A 12,858-nucleotide genomic window follows, 5' to 3' on the forward strand; every position below is an offset into this window, starting at 1 on the left:
GCAGGAAGTCGGGAGCCCCCCACCCCCCACCAGACCTGCCCCAGGCCAGGTCCCCTTTCTGGTAACGTTTAAAATGGTCACTCACTATGAGTGAAAACACTGGCCCCTTATAATTCCCACCTTCCTGTGACTCAGAAATTACTCAGCTGACTTTGCCCAAACGCAGGGCGCCACCCAGTTCAGTTAACTTCGCGTTGCACAGCAACAGAAGCACTCAGGAAACGACCGGGACATTTTAGACTAGGGATGTCGCTGCCTGCATACAGTAAGGGCCACCTCTGCTTCTGTCAGACGTCTGCCTCCTAGAACAACCTAATCCTCCTTAGGGATTGTTCTGCTTCCTGTATTGCGCCACAATTTCACTGTAGACATTTTGACTCAGATTTGAAGCCAAACTGAGGAAATTTAAAATTTTGAGGTGGCACACCGCCGTGCCTGGGCCGCCGCGTTTCTGGCAGCAAAGGCTAGAAATGAACTCAACTACCTCCTCCAGGACCTTCCGAGAGATTTCTAACATGCTGGATTCTCAAGAGGACATTTAGCCCAGTGCTGCTCTTTAGCGGTCTCCGCCTTCGGAGAGCTGACAAGCTGTAAATTTAACACACAGCTGTCCCCGCGGCTCTCGGTCCAGTCAAGTCTGAGGGAAGGCCTTTGTTGTGGTGAGCAAGGACACCAGACAACGGGGAGCCAGGAGAATGGGAAAGGCATTCTCAGACAAACTTCAAGAACATAAACACAAATAAACAGGAAAAGAGGTTTTGCAAGGAGAAGAGGGAGAGACGACGCGAGGAAAAGCGCAGCCCCTCAGAACCCGCCAAACATTCTACAGCCAGCTCGGCCAGACTCGACCGGCCGCCAGCCAAGGCACGCGGCGGCGCGCGCGCAGTCCCGTCCCTCTAGCGCGCTGGGCGGAGCAGAGCCGTGCGCGTCAGACTACCTGGCCAATCATGCGTCTCTGCTGCCTTACACGTAACCGCGCCCCACCCTCTTCCCTCCGCGGAGGCTCGAGGCCGCGCGCGTGCGCAGTCCCATTGCTCTCGGTGATTCTGATTTGCGCGCGTCAGTCAGTCCAACCAAGCGCGCGCTCCTTCCGCCTCTCGCGAGGCCTTGCCCCAGGAAGCGGAGCGTTCAAAGGTTGCGGTTGGGCGGGTTTTCTGCGCTCTGGGGATGGCGAAGGGAGGTAGCGTCCCGGGTGGCGAGTGGTTGTGTAAGAGCTGAAGTGCTGAGCAGCCACATAGCGCTCGCTCCCTTCCTGCGGTCAGGGGGCCTCTGGACTGCATCTAAGGCCTGGGGGCTCCAGGGCTTGTGTGGTTTTCTGTAATGGTGGGAGGGAAAGGAGGACTTCTCCCTTTGTCCCGCTCTCCCTCCCCCCAGTGTTGATACCTTTGTTACAGAAAACAAACTTAAGTCAGCTCACCTCCGTCTTTCTGCGGTTCTCTTCCTTATCCCTCCGGCCTGGAGGGTCATTGGTTCTTCTCTGCCTGAGGCAGAGGCCACAGAGCCATCCTCAGCGCCTGGGCAAACTGCTCCAATGGAGCCTTGGCTGCTGGAGGGGAAGAGAGAGACAGAGAGGAAGGGGGGGAGGTGAAGCAGATGGGTGCCTCTCCTGTGTGCCCTGGCCGGGAATAGAACCCGGGACTTCCGCACGCCAGGCCGACGCTCTACCACTGAGCCAACCGGCCAGGGTCATTGGTTCTAATCGCACCACAGCCTTTAAGGTTTAGGCTGACAGCATGTTCTTTGAATCAAGATTTCAATTTTATTTCCTTTCGTTATGAAGTTGGCGGAACGAAATTAAAGGTTCTTAACTATCTAACGTTCCTCACACCAGCACGCCAGGCTGACGTTCTACCACTGAGCCAACCGGCCAGGGCCAAGACTTGATTTTTTTTATCTTTTATTTTTGTGACAGAAACAGAGGGACAGAGAGGGACAGACAGGAAGAGAGAGATAAGAATCATCAGTTCTCTGTTGCAGCACCTCAGTTCATTGATTGCTTTCTCATATTGCCTTGACCCTGGGGCTACAGCAGAGTGAGTGAACCCTTGCTCAAGCCAGCGACCTTGGGTTCAAGCTGGTAAGCCTTGCTCAAACCAAATGAAGCCCGCCATCAAACCAGAGACCTCAGGGTTTCGAACCTGGGTCCTCCGCATCCCACTCCGATGCTCTACCCACTGCGCCACCGCCTGGTCAGGGAAGATTCTTAAAATACTTAAAAGAGAAACAAGATTTGTAAATAGGGCCAGGGGTCTGGAAACTCCTAACCCCTTGCTGCCCTGCAGAAACTCCTGCCCCACTTTGAGCCAGGAGGTGAATGTAGGCCCTCAGACAAAGGAATCATGGGCTACTTGCATGGACACTGTAAAATGTATGTAAGATGAGAGAAATCTAACTTTGGAGAGCTCATGCTTTGGTGCTACTGGCCCCATGTGCTCCACTGGCTACTAATTCTTCATTAAGTTGTCTGGGTAACTGTTATCCTCAGTTTGAGTGCCATTTCTTTTTTTATTTTATTTATTTTTTACAGAGACAGAGAATGAGTCAGAGAGAGGGATAGACAGGGACAGACAGACAGGAATGGAGAGAGATGAGAAACATCAGTCATTAGTTTTTCATTGCGCGTTGCAACACCTTAGTTGTTCATTGATTGCTTTCTCATATGTGCCTTGACCGCCAGCCTTCAGCAGACTGAGTAACCCCTTGCTGGAGCCAGCAACCTTGGGTTCACGCTGGTGGGCTTTTGCTCAAGCCAGATGAGCCTGCGCTCAAGCTGGTGACCTCGGGGTCTTGAACCTGGGTCTTCTGCATCCCAGTCCGACGCTCTATCCACTACACCACCGCCTGGTCAGGCTGAGTGCCATTTCTTGCTACAATGAAACGTTAACTAGTTAATTTATCAGGAAAAACCGAGCAGTCCCCAGATGGACCAACACAGCCTTATTTAGGAGGGTAAATGGAAAACAACAGTTAAAGAGCAAGAATAAGTCACAGCTAAATTAACGAGGAAGCTGCTGGCTTACTTGCTATGTTACCTACAGGAAAAATTTTTTTTTTTATAAAAACTGGGGTATATACAGAGGTGTGGGTTAATTTGATTTCCATTTTGTGTTTTTGGTTTTTTTTAGAGGCAAACCCAGATTTCAGTTTCAAGATGGAAAGTCCTTCGGACTCCGCTGTGATTTTACCTAGCACTCCACAGGGCTGTGCCAGTCTACCATCTCCTCATACAAGTAGTTCAAAAAAACAAGTATGAAAATCTTAGTTCTTTCAGTGGGTCAATTCTGTATTGCTAGGTATTGTGGCAGTCTACTGAAATTGTTAACATAATGTGTAGCATTAATAAGTGTATATTTCTTCTAAGATAATGTATTTGACTTTCCCCCTAAATTTTCATTTTTGAATCTATTTAGTTTCAGATCAGGTTATTACAACATTACAAACTGAAGAACTTTGAATCCGCAGTCTCATGAAGGTCTTTGGTGGTAGGATCTAGGTCTTTGCCAAACTTTGTAACTGAAGTACCTAGAGCAGTGCCAGGCATGTGCTAGGTTGTAGAACAAATGTTTGTGTTTACTGAGATAAGTGTCTCAGCACTGTTGTAGAAGAGTGTTGACTTTGCTAAAATAAAACTAATGCAGCATTCAGGAATTAAAGACATTTTGTGATGGTTACTTAAGATATGGAGACAAAGCCATCTAGTGGTGAGTATTGTAGAAATATAAGGTCTTTATTTCTAGTAGACTTATTTACATCAAGAGTGTTTTTCTTAATTAACATTATTCATGTTTGTGCCTTTCACAGCCTACGAGTGCAACACTTAGAGAACGGTTAAGGAAAACTAGATCTTCATTTAGTTCCTGTTACAGTGTGGTAAAACGTCTTAAAGTAGAGAATGAAGAAAACGATCAGATCTTTCCTGACAAACCAGCATCTTCAACAGAAGAAAATTGTTTGGCATTTCAAGATAATTTAAAACACATAGACAGTAAATTTGAAGAAAGTTCATATTTGAAAAATACCTTCAAGAATATCAATGCATGTGAATCTCAATCACTTGATACTGTGTCTTGCAGTGGTCTCCAGAATGACTTTGATGAGAATATTCCTCAAAAAGGACTAAACGAAGAAAAGGTGAAATTGGTGAAGCAGATTCAGGAGAAAGAAGACCTTCTTCGGAGACTAAAACTAGTCAAAATGTATAGGTCAAAGGTGAGAATAATTTCAGAATCATAGCATAATTATTTTTTAAATTGTTAAATTTTTTATTTCTAGATAAGTGATTAAGTAATTTCAAAAAGAATAAGATTTTTAGCTTAAGAAACAATAAGCCAAGAAACCTGGTTTTCCACAACTTAAAACTCCTACATGTCAGATTTAGAGTATAGAAGAGGTCTCTGAACACCAGTTTCAACTTTTTAAAAGTCCCAGCCCTTGTTTAATATGCATTTGCAGCTTTTTCAGCATGTAGCAGTATTAGTAGTATCAAATATTAGATGCAGGTACAATGGGAACAGAAATGACAGCTGACGGGATGATTTAAAAAGTTAAACATGGGCCACATTAACATTATAGAGCATAATAAAAAGCATTTTTAGTGACCTTTTGTTCCTTCAAATTAGTAAAGTTTTCAGGCATTTAAAAAAGCAACTCTATATAAGATTTTAGATTTCAACTCAGACAGATTGAATTAAATAGAATTTTGGCACTTGGGAGAAGGTAACCTTTTTTTACCTGGATCATTCATGTATATATATGCAATTGCTCCTTCCCTAGCAAATGTGGAATAGATGATGGAATAGTATATCTTATTTGCTCTCTTGAATTTTTAGGATTTTTCTAAATATAATGACTTGAGTTTTATGAGATAGTGAATACTGAAAAATATTTTTAATTTGAATATTCTCACTTTTAAAAGTATTGCTGTAATAGAGTGAATTAAAAAAAGAAGAAAACAACCGATGTTGTTGCTTCTCTACATAGTTTTGCCCTTGTTTCATGATTTGATTTTTCCAAACAAAACAGCCATAGAACTCAATTTAAATATCATTGTAAAAACCACCCTACTTTTTCTTAGGTAGAAGGCTCAGGACCAAATATGTTGGTACCTTTTATACCTACTTTTGACTGATTTAACAGCTTTCATTAAGTAAGTTAAAATAGGGTGCCTATCTAGTTATTGACATATATTTACCTGTTTTTTTTTTCTTGTTTTAGAATGACCTGTCTCAGTTGAAGTTGTTAATAAAGAAGTGGAGGAGCTGTAGTCAGTTGTTACTTTATGAGTTGCAGTCAGCGATGTCTGAAGAGGACAAGAAACTCAGCCTTACTGAGTTGATAGACCACTATGGGTTAGATGATAAAGTGCTGTACTATAATAGAAATGAAGAAGAATTTATAGGTGTTTAGTTCATAGTATTTTTTCTTCAGAATTTCTTTGAGAATGCCACCTTAAAAAATCCCTGTACATTTTAAAGGGAAGATAGGAACCATTAGGACTTAAAGAATGTTATCTTGATGAACATCAATTTAGGGGACTCTGTTAGATAAATAAGTTTTAAAATGAAAATAAAGTATTATGGATAAATTTGCCAAAGAAGATTTGACATTTAAAGAAATATGAAAAAAAATTTAAATCATGTTTTAAAAAATAATTTGGACAGTTTGGAAGTCAGTTAGTTGTAATACATTGCTTTTTATACAAAAATGATTTATTTTAAATGTTAAAAAATAATCTAATCTGGTTAATGTCTAAACCTAAACTGGTCTAAAAATGCCTGTTTGTCTCCTAAATTCATGAACCTTGTTTCCATCCCTTTATTTCCATCTGGATGGTCTATCAAGTAATTAAACTCATATGTCCAAAATTATGTCCCTCCTGTCTCTTCAAATTTGTTTCTTGTATTCCTTATCTCATTTAATAAAATGAGTATCTTTTACAAAACCACATATCCTCTCACACTTCAGACATCATGGCTTATAAGGTCTTTCACATTCATCTACATTTCTTGCTTCATCTGTGAAATATGTAGATTAGAGTCTCTACTTTGTTCACAGTTACTTCTCAGCCAGAAACCCACCTTTATAGGATTGTGTCTCCTGGCTGCCCTGTTGTGCAATGTTATGTCATCCTGTCCATGTACCCCCAAATGACCCAAGTTGGCCTAGTCTCTGAGAATTTGGAATTCTGCTTAGGAAAAGAAAGCTCATCTCTTTTTTTGTGGCTGAAACTATTGTATGTAAATTTGGAAGCAGAAAAGCTGATGTACTTCCAGTCTTTCCTGACAGCTTTCCAGATTTCTGCCTTTGAGTCCTTTTAAGGGCAAAAATAGCATTGCTTACTTTAAAAACAAAAAAACAAAAAAATTACTTGCCTACTCTTAGGCCCCCTCCTCCAAGTGTACCCCACTTCAGTCCAATCCTTCCCCATGATCTAACAAACTTAATATTTGGCATAGCAGGAGACCCAAGGACTCTCTGCTCTTGCATCCATTCCAATTGTTAGTGCCCATGGCGGTAAACTCTGTTATCCCCTCCTACCTACCCTCCACCCACCGACCAACACACACAAAGTCTTGCCTTCTAGACATTGTCATTGGCTACTGTGAACCCAGGAGGAATGGCCCAGGCCTCTCATGGGCAACCCCTGGCCCTGGGATTCCTAGATGGGCGCCCCAGGGAAGCTGTGCTGGTTTGTGCCTAGCAGCCTTCATCAACCAACTGCTGCTCAGCCAGAGGGACTAAATATGGCAGGGGAAGTGGTTTGGCTGCTGATGGCCCTGGCATTTGGCTGCAGCTGCCCACTGCTGACTTAGCATGTCTCCTGCAGCCACCCTTACATGTTCACTTGGGGGAACTCCAGCATCAGTGGGAGTTTGGTTCTGGGAGAGCAGATGGGAGGCACAGTAATGGGCATTTCCAAGGCATTCGTTGGGTTTTGAGGGCTCCAACAGCATAGTGGGTACTTGCTTCAGCAACAGGAGGTAGATCTTAGAATATGAGTCAGGCTTATTGGAGTGTTTGGGGAATAGGGATGCCCATGAGGTGATCCCTTTTTAAAAAATAATTTGTTGAATTTCACGTCCATTTAATGGAATACATTTAAAGACATACCACAGGCGTTGCAAACAGTTTAGTTCCAGACCACCACAATAATGTAAGTCACATGAATTTTGTTTCCCTGTGCAACCTGGCTAACTTTTGTGCAAAAGCCTAGTTTTTGGCCTATCTTGGCTTTCCACATATCTTCCTTACTAACCTTAATCATTTCTAGCTTTTGATTTAAAGTGAGAGATGCGTAACTTCACTTTACAGTTAGAGGTCATTGTAGGACTATTAGTTGGCCTAATTTAAATATTGTTGTGTGTCAGGGAATAAAAAAGTCCAAAGGAAAGGAACAGATGGTTGAGCAGTTAGAACCGTGATGGGACCAGGTTGACCAGCACTGCAAAAGTGGGCAGTTTTTATAAAAAGGTTCGCCATCACAGAGTTAAAACATACACATTTATCCATTAAGTTCACTGTCTTTTATGGGCATGGTTTGTGGTGCCCCCAAAACAATTACAACAGTAACATCAGAGATTACTGATCACAGATAACAAATACATAATAATAAAAAAGTTCAAAATGTGAAAATTACCAAAATGTGATAGACATGAAGTGAGTAAATGCTACTGGAAATATGGAATCAATAGACTTGCTTGAAGCAGTGTTTCCACAAACCTTCAATTTTTTTTTTCTTTTTTTTTTTTTTCTTATTTTTTTTATTTTATTTTAATTTTGTTTATTCATTTTTAGAAAGGAGAGAGAGAGGGAGAGAGAGAGAGTGGAGAGAGATAGAGAGAGAAGGGGGGAGGAGCAGGAAGCATCAACTCCCATATATGCCTTGACCAGGCAAGCCCAGGGTTTCAAACCGGCCACCTCAGTGTTCCAGGTCGACGCTTTATCCACTGCGCCACCACAGGTCAGGCCAAACCTTCAATTTTTAAAAAATAGTATGTGAAGCACAATGAAGCAAAGTGCAATAAAGCAAGGTATGTTGTATTAAAAACCATTGAATAACATTTTTGAGAAAAATGACAGCTACCAATTAGCACTTGCTTTGTGTCAGTATAAAAAGTATGTTAATTCATTTGACTATTACAATTTTCAAATCCCAATATTCAAGATGAGGAAATTTAAAATAAAGTAGTTATTTAAAACAAGTGGCAGAGCCAGGATTTGAAACCAGGCAACCCAGCATCAGAGCCCTACTCTCAAGTCCAGTGCTTACAGCCATGTACTGTGTTTAATGTGGTTAATTATATTACTTTTAAATGATACAGATGACATTTTAAAGGGCTATAAAATATGAATAAAATAAGAAGCTGAGCGGAATCAGTACCATGGACAGTATCAAAAGTAGGACGGGGTGCATAACCCATGTACCCTTCCACAGCCAACCCCCAAACCAGAGGTAACGTCCTGTTGAAAAGTGCTGATATTAGAATATAGTCTCAGGGCCAGAGGTTGCTGCTAACCTTTGCTACATATACATGCCTCGAAGCTGTGGCATTCAGGCAAGTAACATTGCCAAAGTCACCTAGGTGGCTACTAAGACAGAAATCCTACAGGCTATTTGGTTTGTTAAGACCTGAGAATTCACAGAGCATTATTCAGTGAAATTTATGGCATTGACAATTAGCAAATGTAGCCTCCAGGCAGTTAAGTTAGGTGACACAGAATTTGTATCACCAGGGGAAAAAAAACCTAGTATATGCATGGTTAACTCTAAATGACAAGGCTGAGAACTGACAATCCTATCTTTTTTTTTTTGTATTTTTTGTATTTTTCTGAAGCTGGAAACGGGGAGACACAGTCAGACAGACTCCCGCATGCGCCCGACCGGGATCTACCCGGCACGCCCACCAGGGGCGAAGCTCTGCCCGCCAGGGGGTGATGCTCTGCCCCTCCGGGGGGGGGGGGTGGAGAAGCAAATGGGTGCTTCTCCTATGTGCCCTGGCCGGGAACCGAACCCGGGTCCCCCGCACGCCAGGCCAACGCTCTACCGCTGAGCCAACCGGCCAGGGCCCTGACAATCCTATCTTATGTACAAAGTATCTATACTCTCTATACATTTCTCCACCCTTACGTCCATCTTCCCATCCCATACAATCCCCTTGTCAGATCATTTTGAAGGACCTTAGATGCAGGAACTTACCATCAGGCACCTTGCTGAATCAGAAAAACTGACTATTTCAGGATGCATTCTAGTACTAAGGAAGAAAATCATAAAAAATGTTGGCCCTATTACTTCCCTTGTTCTCATCCAGCACTGATCAGTGTATGAGTGATCAATTATGGTACTATCCTGGCAATTTCTAAATTGGTTTTTAAACCTGAATATTTTTTTCTAAATAAAAGATTTTATAATAGCTCTCTTGCTTTACTATACCAGTGTACAGTGGACATGGTGTAGCAGAACAATGAGACGTTGACATTGTTTGAAGTTGTGGTCAGTAATCCCAATGATATCTTGGAATGCAGCAGTCCATAGGTTATGAAAGGGCAAAACAGTTTTCTGAGCAGTTAATCTCATTATTTAATTCTCATCTGCATGAATACAGCAATAAACTTTTCATGAAACTCAGAAAACACTTTTTTATGTATTTGCTAATCCCTACTGGGTAGGACATAAAATTGAGTTCTGTTACAATGAATATGAAATGTAGAAGATTATGTTTATGTTGAAGAATATACTGTAATTTACAAATGATTTAGGTAAAAAAAGTAAACAATTTACCATGTATTCATTGCTAGAACAAGTAATAATTCTTACATATTCTGGCAATTCTTTTTCTGATTATAGAAGAAATGCTTATTAGCCCTGGTTGGTTGGCTCAATAGTAGAGCATGGGCCTGGCATGTGGATGTTCTGGGTTCGATTCCAGGTCAGGGCACACAGGAGAAATGACCATCTGCTTCTCCCACCCCCTTTTGCTCTGTCTCTGTCTCTCTCCCTCTCCCACAGTCATGGCTTAGTTAGTTTGAGCAAGTTGGCCCCAGGTGCTGAGGATGGCTCCATGGCCTAGCCTCAGACACTAAAATAGCTTGGTTGCTGAGCAATGGAGCAACCACCTCAGATGGGCAGAGCATCCACCCTCGACAGAGGTTGCCGGGTGGATCCTGGTCAGGAGTCTGTCTCTCTGCCTCCTTGCCTCTCAAAAAAAAAAAAAAAAAAAAAAAAAAAAGGAGAAATGCTTATTGAAGAAAACTTAGGAAACATAGAAAAGTATAAAAATCATCCATAGTCTAATAATTTTAGGCAATTTATAAAATTAGAAATGTCACTCATCCCTAAATATAATGCTTTTTGTCTTTAAGACTTTCTATAACTGTAAAAATAGTTTTTCGATAAAATTAAATAAATAAAAATAGATCCTGAATACTTTTCAAGTTAAAGTTTTGTTCATTCTTTTTAATTTATTTTTTAATTTATTTTATTTTTTGTATTTTTCTGAAGTTGGAAATGGGGAGGCAGTCAGACAGGATCCTGCATGCGCCCAACCGGGATCCACCCAGCATGCCCACCAGGGGGCGATGCTCTGCCCATCTGGGGCATCGCTCTGTTGCAACCAGAGCCATTCTAGCACCTGAGGCAGAGGCCACAGAGCCATCCTCAGTGCCCAGGGCCATCTTTGCTCCAATGGAGCCTTGGCTGCGGGAGAGGAAGAGAGAGACAGAGAGGAAGGAGAGAGGGAGGGGTGGAGAAGCAGATGGGCGCTTCTCCTGTGTGCCCTGGCCGGGGATCGAACCTGGGACTCCTGCACGCCAGGCTGACGCTCTACCACTGAGCCAACCGGCCAGGGCCTTTGTTTATTCTTGAAAACAACAATTCATGATGTTTTATACATTTATTTATGCAGGCCAAACATTTTTATAATTATTAAGCTAAAATTAAATAATTTGCTATTAAAAATATAAAACTAAGACGAGGATCTATTTAAGTTTCCTGATATGAAAGAACAAAAAACTCATTTCAATCAAATTATTTTTAAAATGATTGATTTGGTCTTGTTTCCCACCAGCGTTTTTATACTGGAAGAAGAGCAGGAAATGTTTTCATCCGTAATCTTTCAACTTCAGCCTGCAGTATTGAAATCTGGTTGGCTTGTTCTTTTGAAATATTTGTTAACTTTTGTTGTAGCATCAAGTTTTCATATCGTTCTTCAGCAATTTTTTCACAAGTCAATTTAGACCCTATCCCAAAAATGAAGAATAAAGGAATTAGTTGAATTATTTTCAATACTTTCAAATATAGAAATAGCACTCAGAATCAAACACGTGGAAGAAATTCTGGCAGCATTAGAACAACTATATAGATTCAAGGAATTTCTTCTAAAGAAACTTTCAGCTAAGTAAAGAAAAAAAAAATGCTTACCCATGGCATTACAGATGTCTTTTCTCTCTGAGACAGCCACCAACTCTTCTCGTAAATTGCAGCTTAGAGTATAATTTGCTACATCTTTTTGATTGCTGAACTTTCCCAGTTTTTTTAGTAGTTTTTTGCAGTTTTCCACATTCTTTTTGTAGGTCTGAAATTTTTGTTCCCATGACACCCCACAAAAATAATTTTGAAAAATATTATAAAAATCTTATAAAAACATTATTCTTAAAATTTAAATTTATTATCATCATTAAAATACCATCTTATCACTATATTATCCCTAGGCCTAGCATAAACCCTGCACATAGAAGGAACCTAAATTATTTGTTGAAAGATGGAATGGTGTGATAATACCACATTTTAGAAAAAATCTTGTATACTCTTAAAAATGACTATAACACATAGCTGTGAGATTATTTTTTTTTCATTTTATATATGCTACACAATCAATACTGAACATTTGTGAAGCAGTTATGAAAAAATCAAAGCCTTTACAATGTCAAGGAAAGACTATCAACATTTCTATTATACATCATAACCTAATGTAAAATAGAAATTTCACAGACACTCAGATATCTCCCAACAGGTCAATTCTAATACTAAAAGAAGTGCTTCAGTCTGCCTGATTTGTTATGATTACAAAGACACTATTCGGGGACCTCTAATTACATCCTGAATATCAATAAGGGACATCAATTTTGTTAGGTTCTGTTTCAATTCATGATTTGGAACACCATTACTTTGTTAAAATGATCACATTTGTTATAATGTGGGCATTATAATGATCAATATCTTTGAGCCTGACCAGGCGGTGGCACAGTGGATAGAGCGTTGGACTGGACGTGGTGGACCCAAGTTCAAAACCACGAGGTCGCCCAGCTTGAGCGCAAGCTCATCCAGCTTGAGCAGGGGCTCATCAGCTTGAGCGCGGGGTCGCTGGCTTGACCGTGGGGTCATAGACATGACCCTATGGTCACTGACTTGAGCCCAAATGTTGCTGGCTTGAAGCCCAAGGTCACTGGCTTGAGCCCAAGGTCGCTGGCTTGAACAAGGGATCACTTGCTCTGCTGATGCCCTCCGGTCAAGGCACATATGAGAAAGCAATCAATGAACAACTAAGGTGCCACAACAAAGAATTGATGCATCTCATCTCTCTCCCTTCCTGTTTGTCTATATCTGTTCCTCTTTCTGACTCTTTCTCTGTCTCTGTCAAAAAAAAAAAAATCTTTGAGACCTACCTTATCTAAAGCAGCAATGGTTTGCTCCATTATTCCAATCTGAATGGCAATCAGAGTCTCATAGTTTGGTTCATTTAGGTACTTTGAGAGAAGAAAAAAAAACTTACAATATATGTAGGCGCATTTTTCTCTATTTCGTTCAATAGATAACTTTATAAAGATTATCTTAGTTTTGAAAGTTACTCTTTTCATAAAAAA

The 12,858-nt window shown here is 41.0% G+C and overlaps 2 protein-coding genes across 10 annotated transcripts in view; one reads left to right on the plus strand and one right to left on the minus strand.

Annotated features, from left to right (window-relative positions):
- Window positions 1–244: 244 nt before the first annotated feature.
- SFR1 (SWI5 dependent homologous recombination repair protein 1) lies at window positions 245–5,867 on the plus strand. Of its 5 annotated transcripts, none has more exons than XM_066240354.1 (4): window positions 245–1,040; window positions 3,126–3,247; window positions 3,802–4,209; window positions 5,215–5,867. In XM_066240354.1, exons 2-4 carry the CDS (start codon window positions 3,152–3,154, stop codon window positions 5,404–5,406), a joined length of 696 nt encoding a protein of 231 aa, XP_066096451.1. In that variant the 5' UTR covers window positions 245–1,040; window positions 3,126–3,151; the 3' UTR covers window positions 5,407–5,867. The 5 variants fall into 5 exon arrangements, with proteins under 5 accessions (XP_066096451.1, XP_066096452.1, XP_066096450.1 ...); XM_066240355.1 differs by lacking the exon at window positions 245–1,040 and adding an exon at window positions 1,065–1,134; XM_066240353.1 differs by lacking the exon at window positions 245–1,040 and adding an exon at window positions 1,147–1,207.
- A 4,993-nt stretch (window positions 5,868–10,860) lies between these two features.
- Window positions 10,861–12,858, minus strand: part of CFAP43 (cilia and flagella associated protein 43) — a 118,664-nt gene continuing 116,666 nt past the window's right edge. For all 5 annotated transcript variants that reach the window (XM_066238800.1, XM_066238799.1, XM_066238801.1 and 2 more), the window contains 3 exons: window positions 12,661–12,741; window positions 11,417–11,570; window positions 10,861–11,235 (listed from right to left, as the gene is read on the minus strand). In XM_066238800.1, coding sequence (XP_066094897.1) covers window positions 11,069–11,235; window positions 11,417–11,570; window positions 12,661–12,741 — 402 coding nt within the window. In that variant the 3' untranslated portion in view covers window positions 10,861–11,068. The remainder of the gene's footprint in view (window positions 11,236–11,416; window positions 11,571–12,660; window positions 12,742–12,858) is intronic.

Source organism: Saccopteryx bilineata, chromosome 7, assembly GCF_036850765.1.
Source record: "Saccopteryx bilineata isolate mSacBil1 chromosome 7, mSacBil1_pri_phased_curated, whole genome shotgun sequence".
Taxonomy (NCBI): Eukaryota; Metazoa; Chordata; class Mammalia; order Chiroptera; family Emballonuridae; genus Saccopteryx; species Saccopteryx bilineata.

Coding starts and splice junctions, on each gene's coding strand:
- SFR1 (XM_066240351.1), top strand. Junction 3,248..3,801: donor CAAGTAGTTCAAAAAAACAA/GTATGAAAATCT, acceptor TGCCTTTCACAG/CCTACGAGTGCAACACTTAG. Junction 4,210..5,214: donor TCAAAATGTATAGGTCAAAG/GTGAGAATAATT, acceptor TTCTTGTTTTAG/AATGACCTGTCTCAGTTGAA.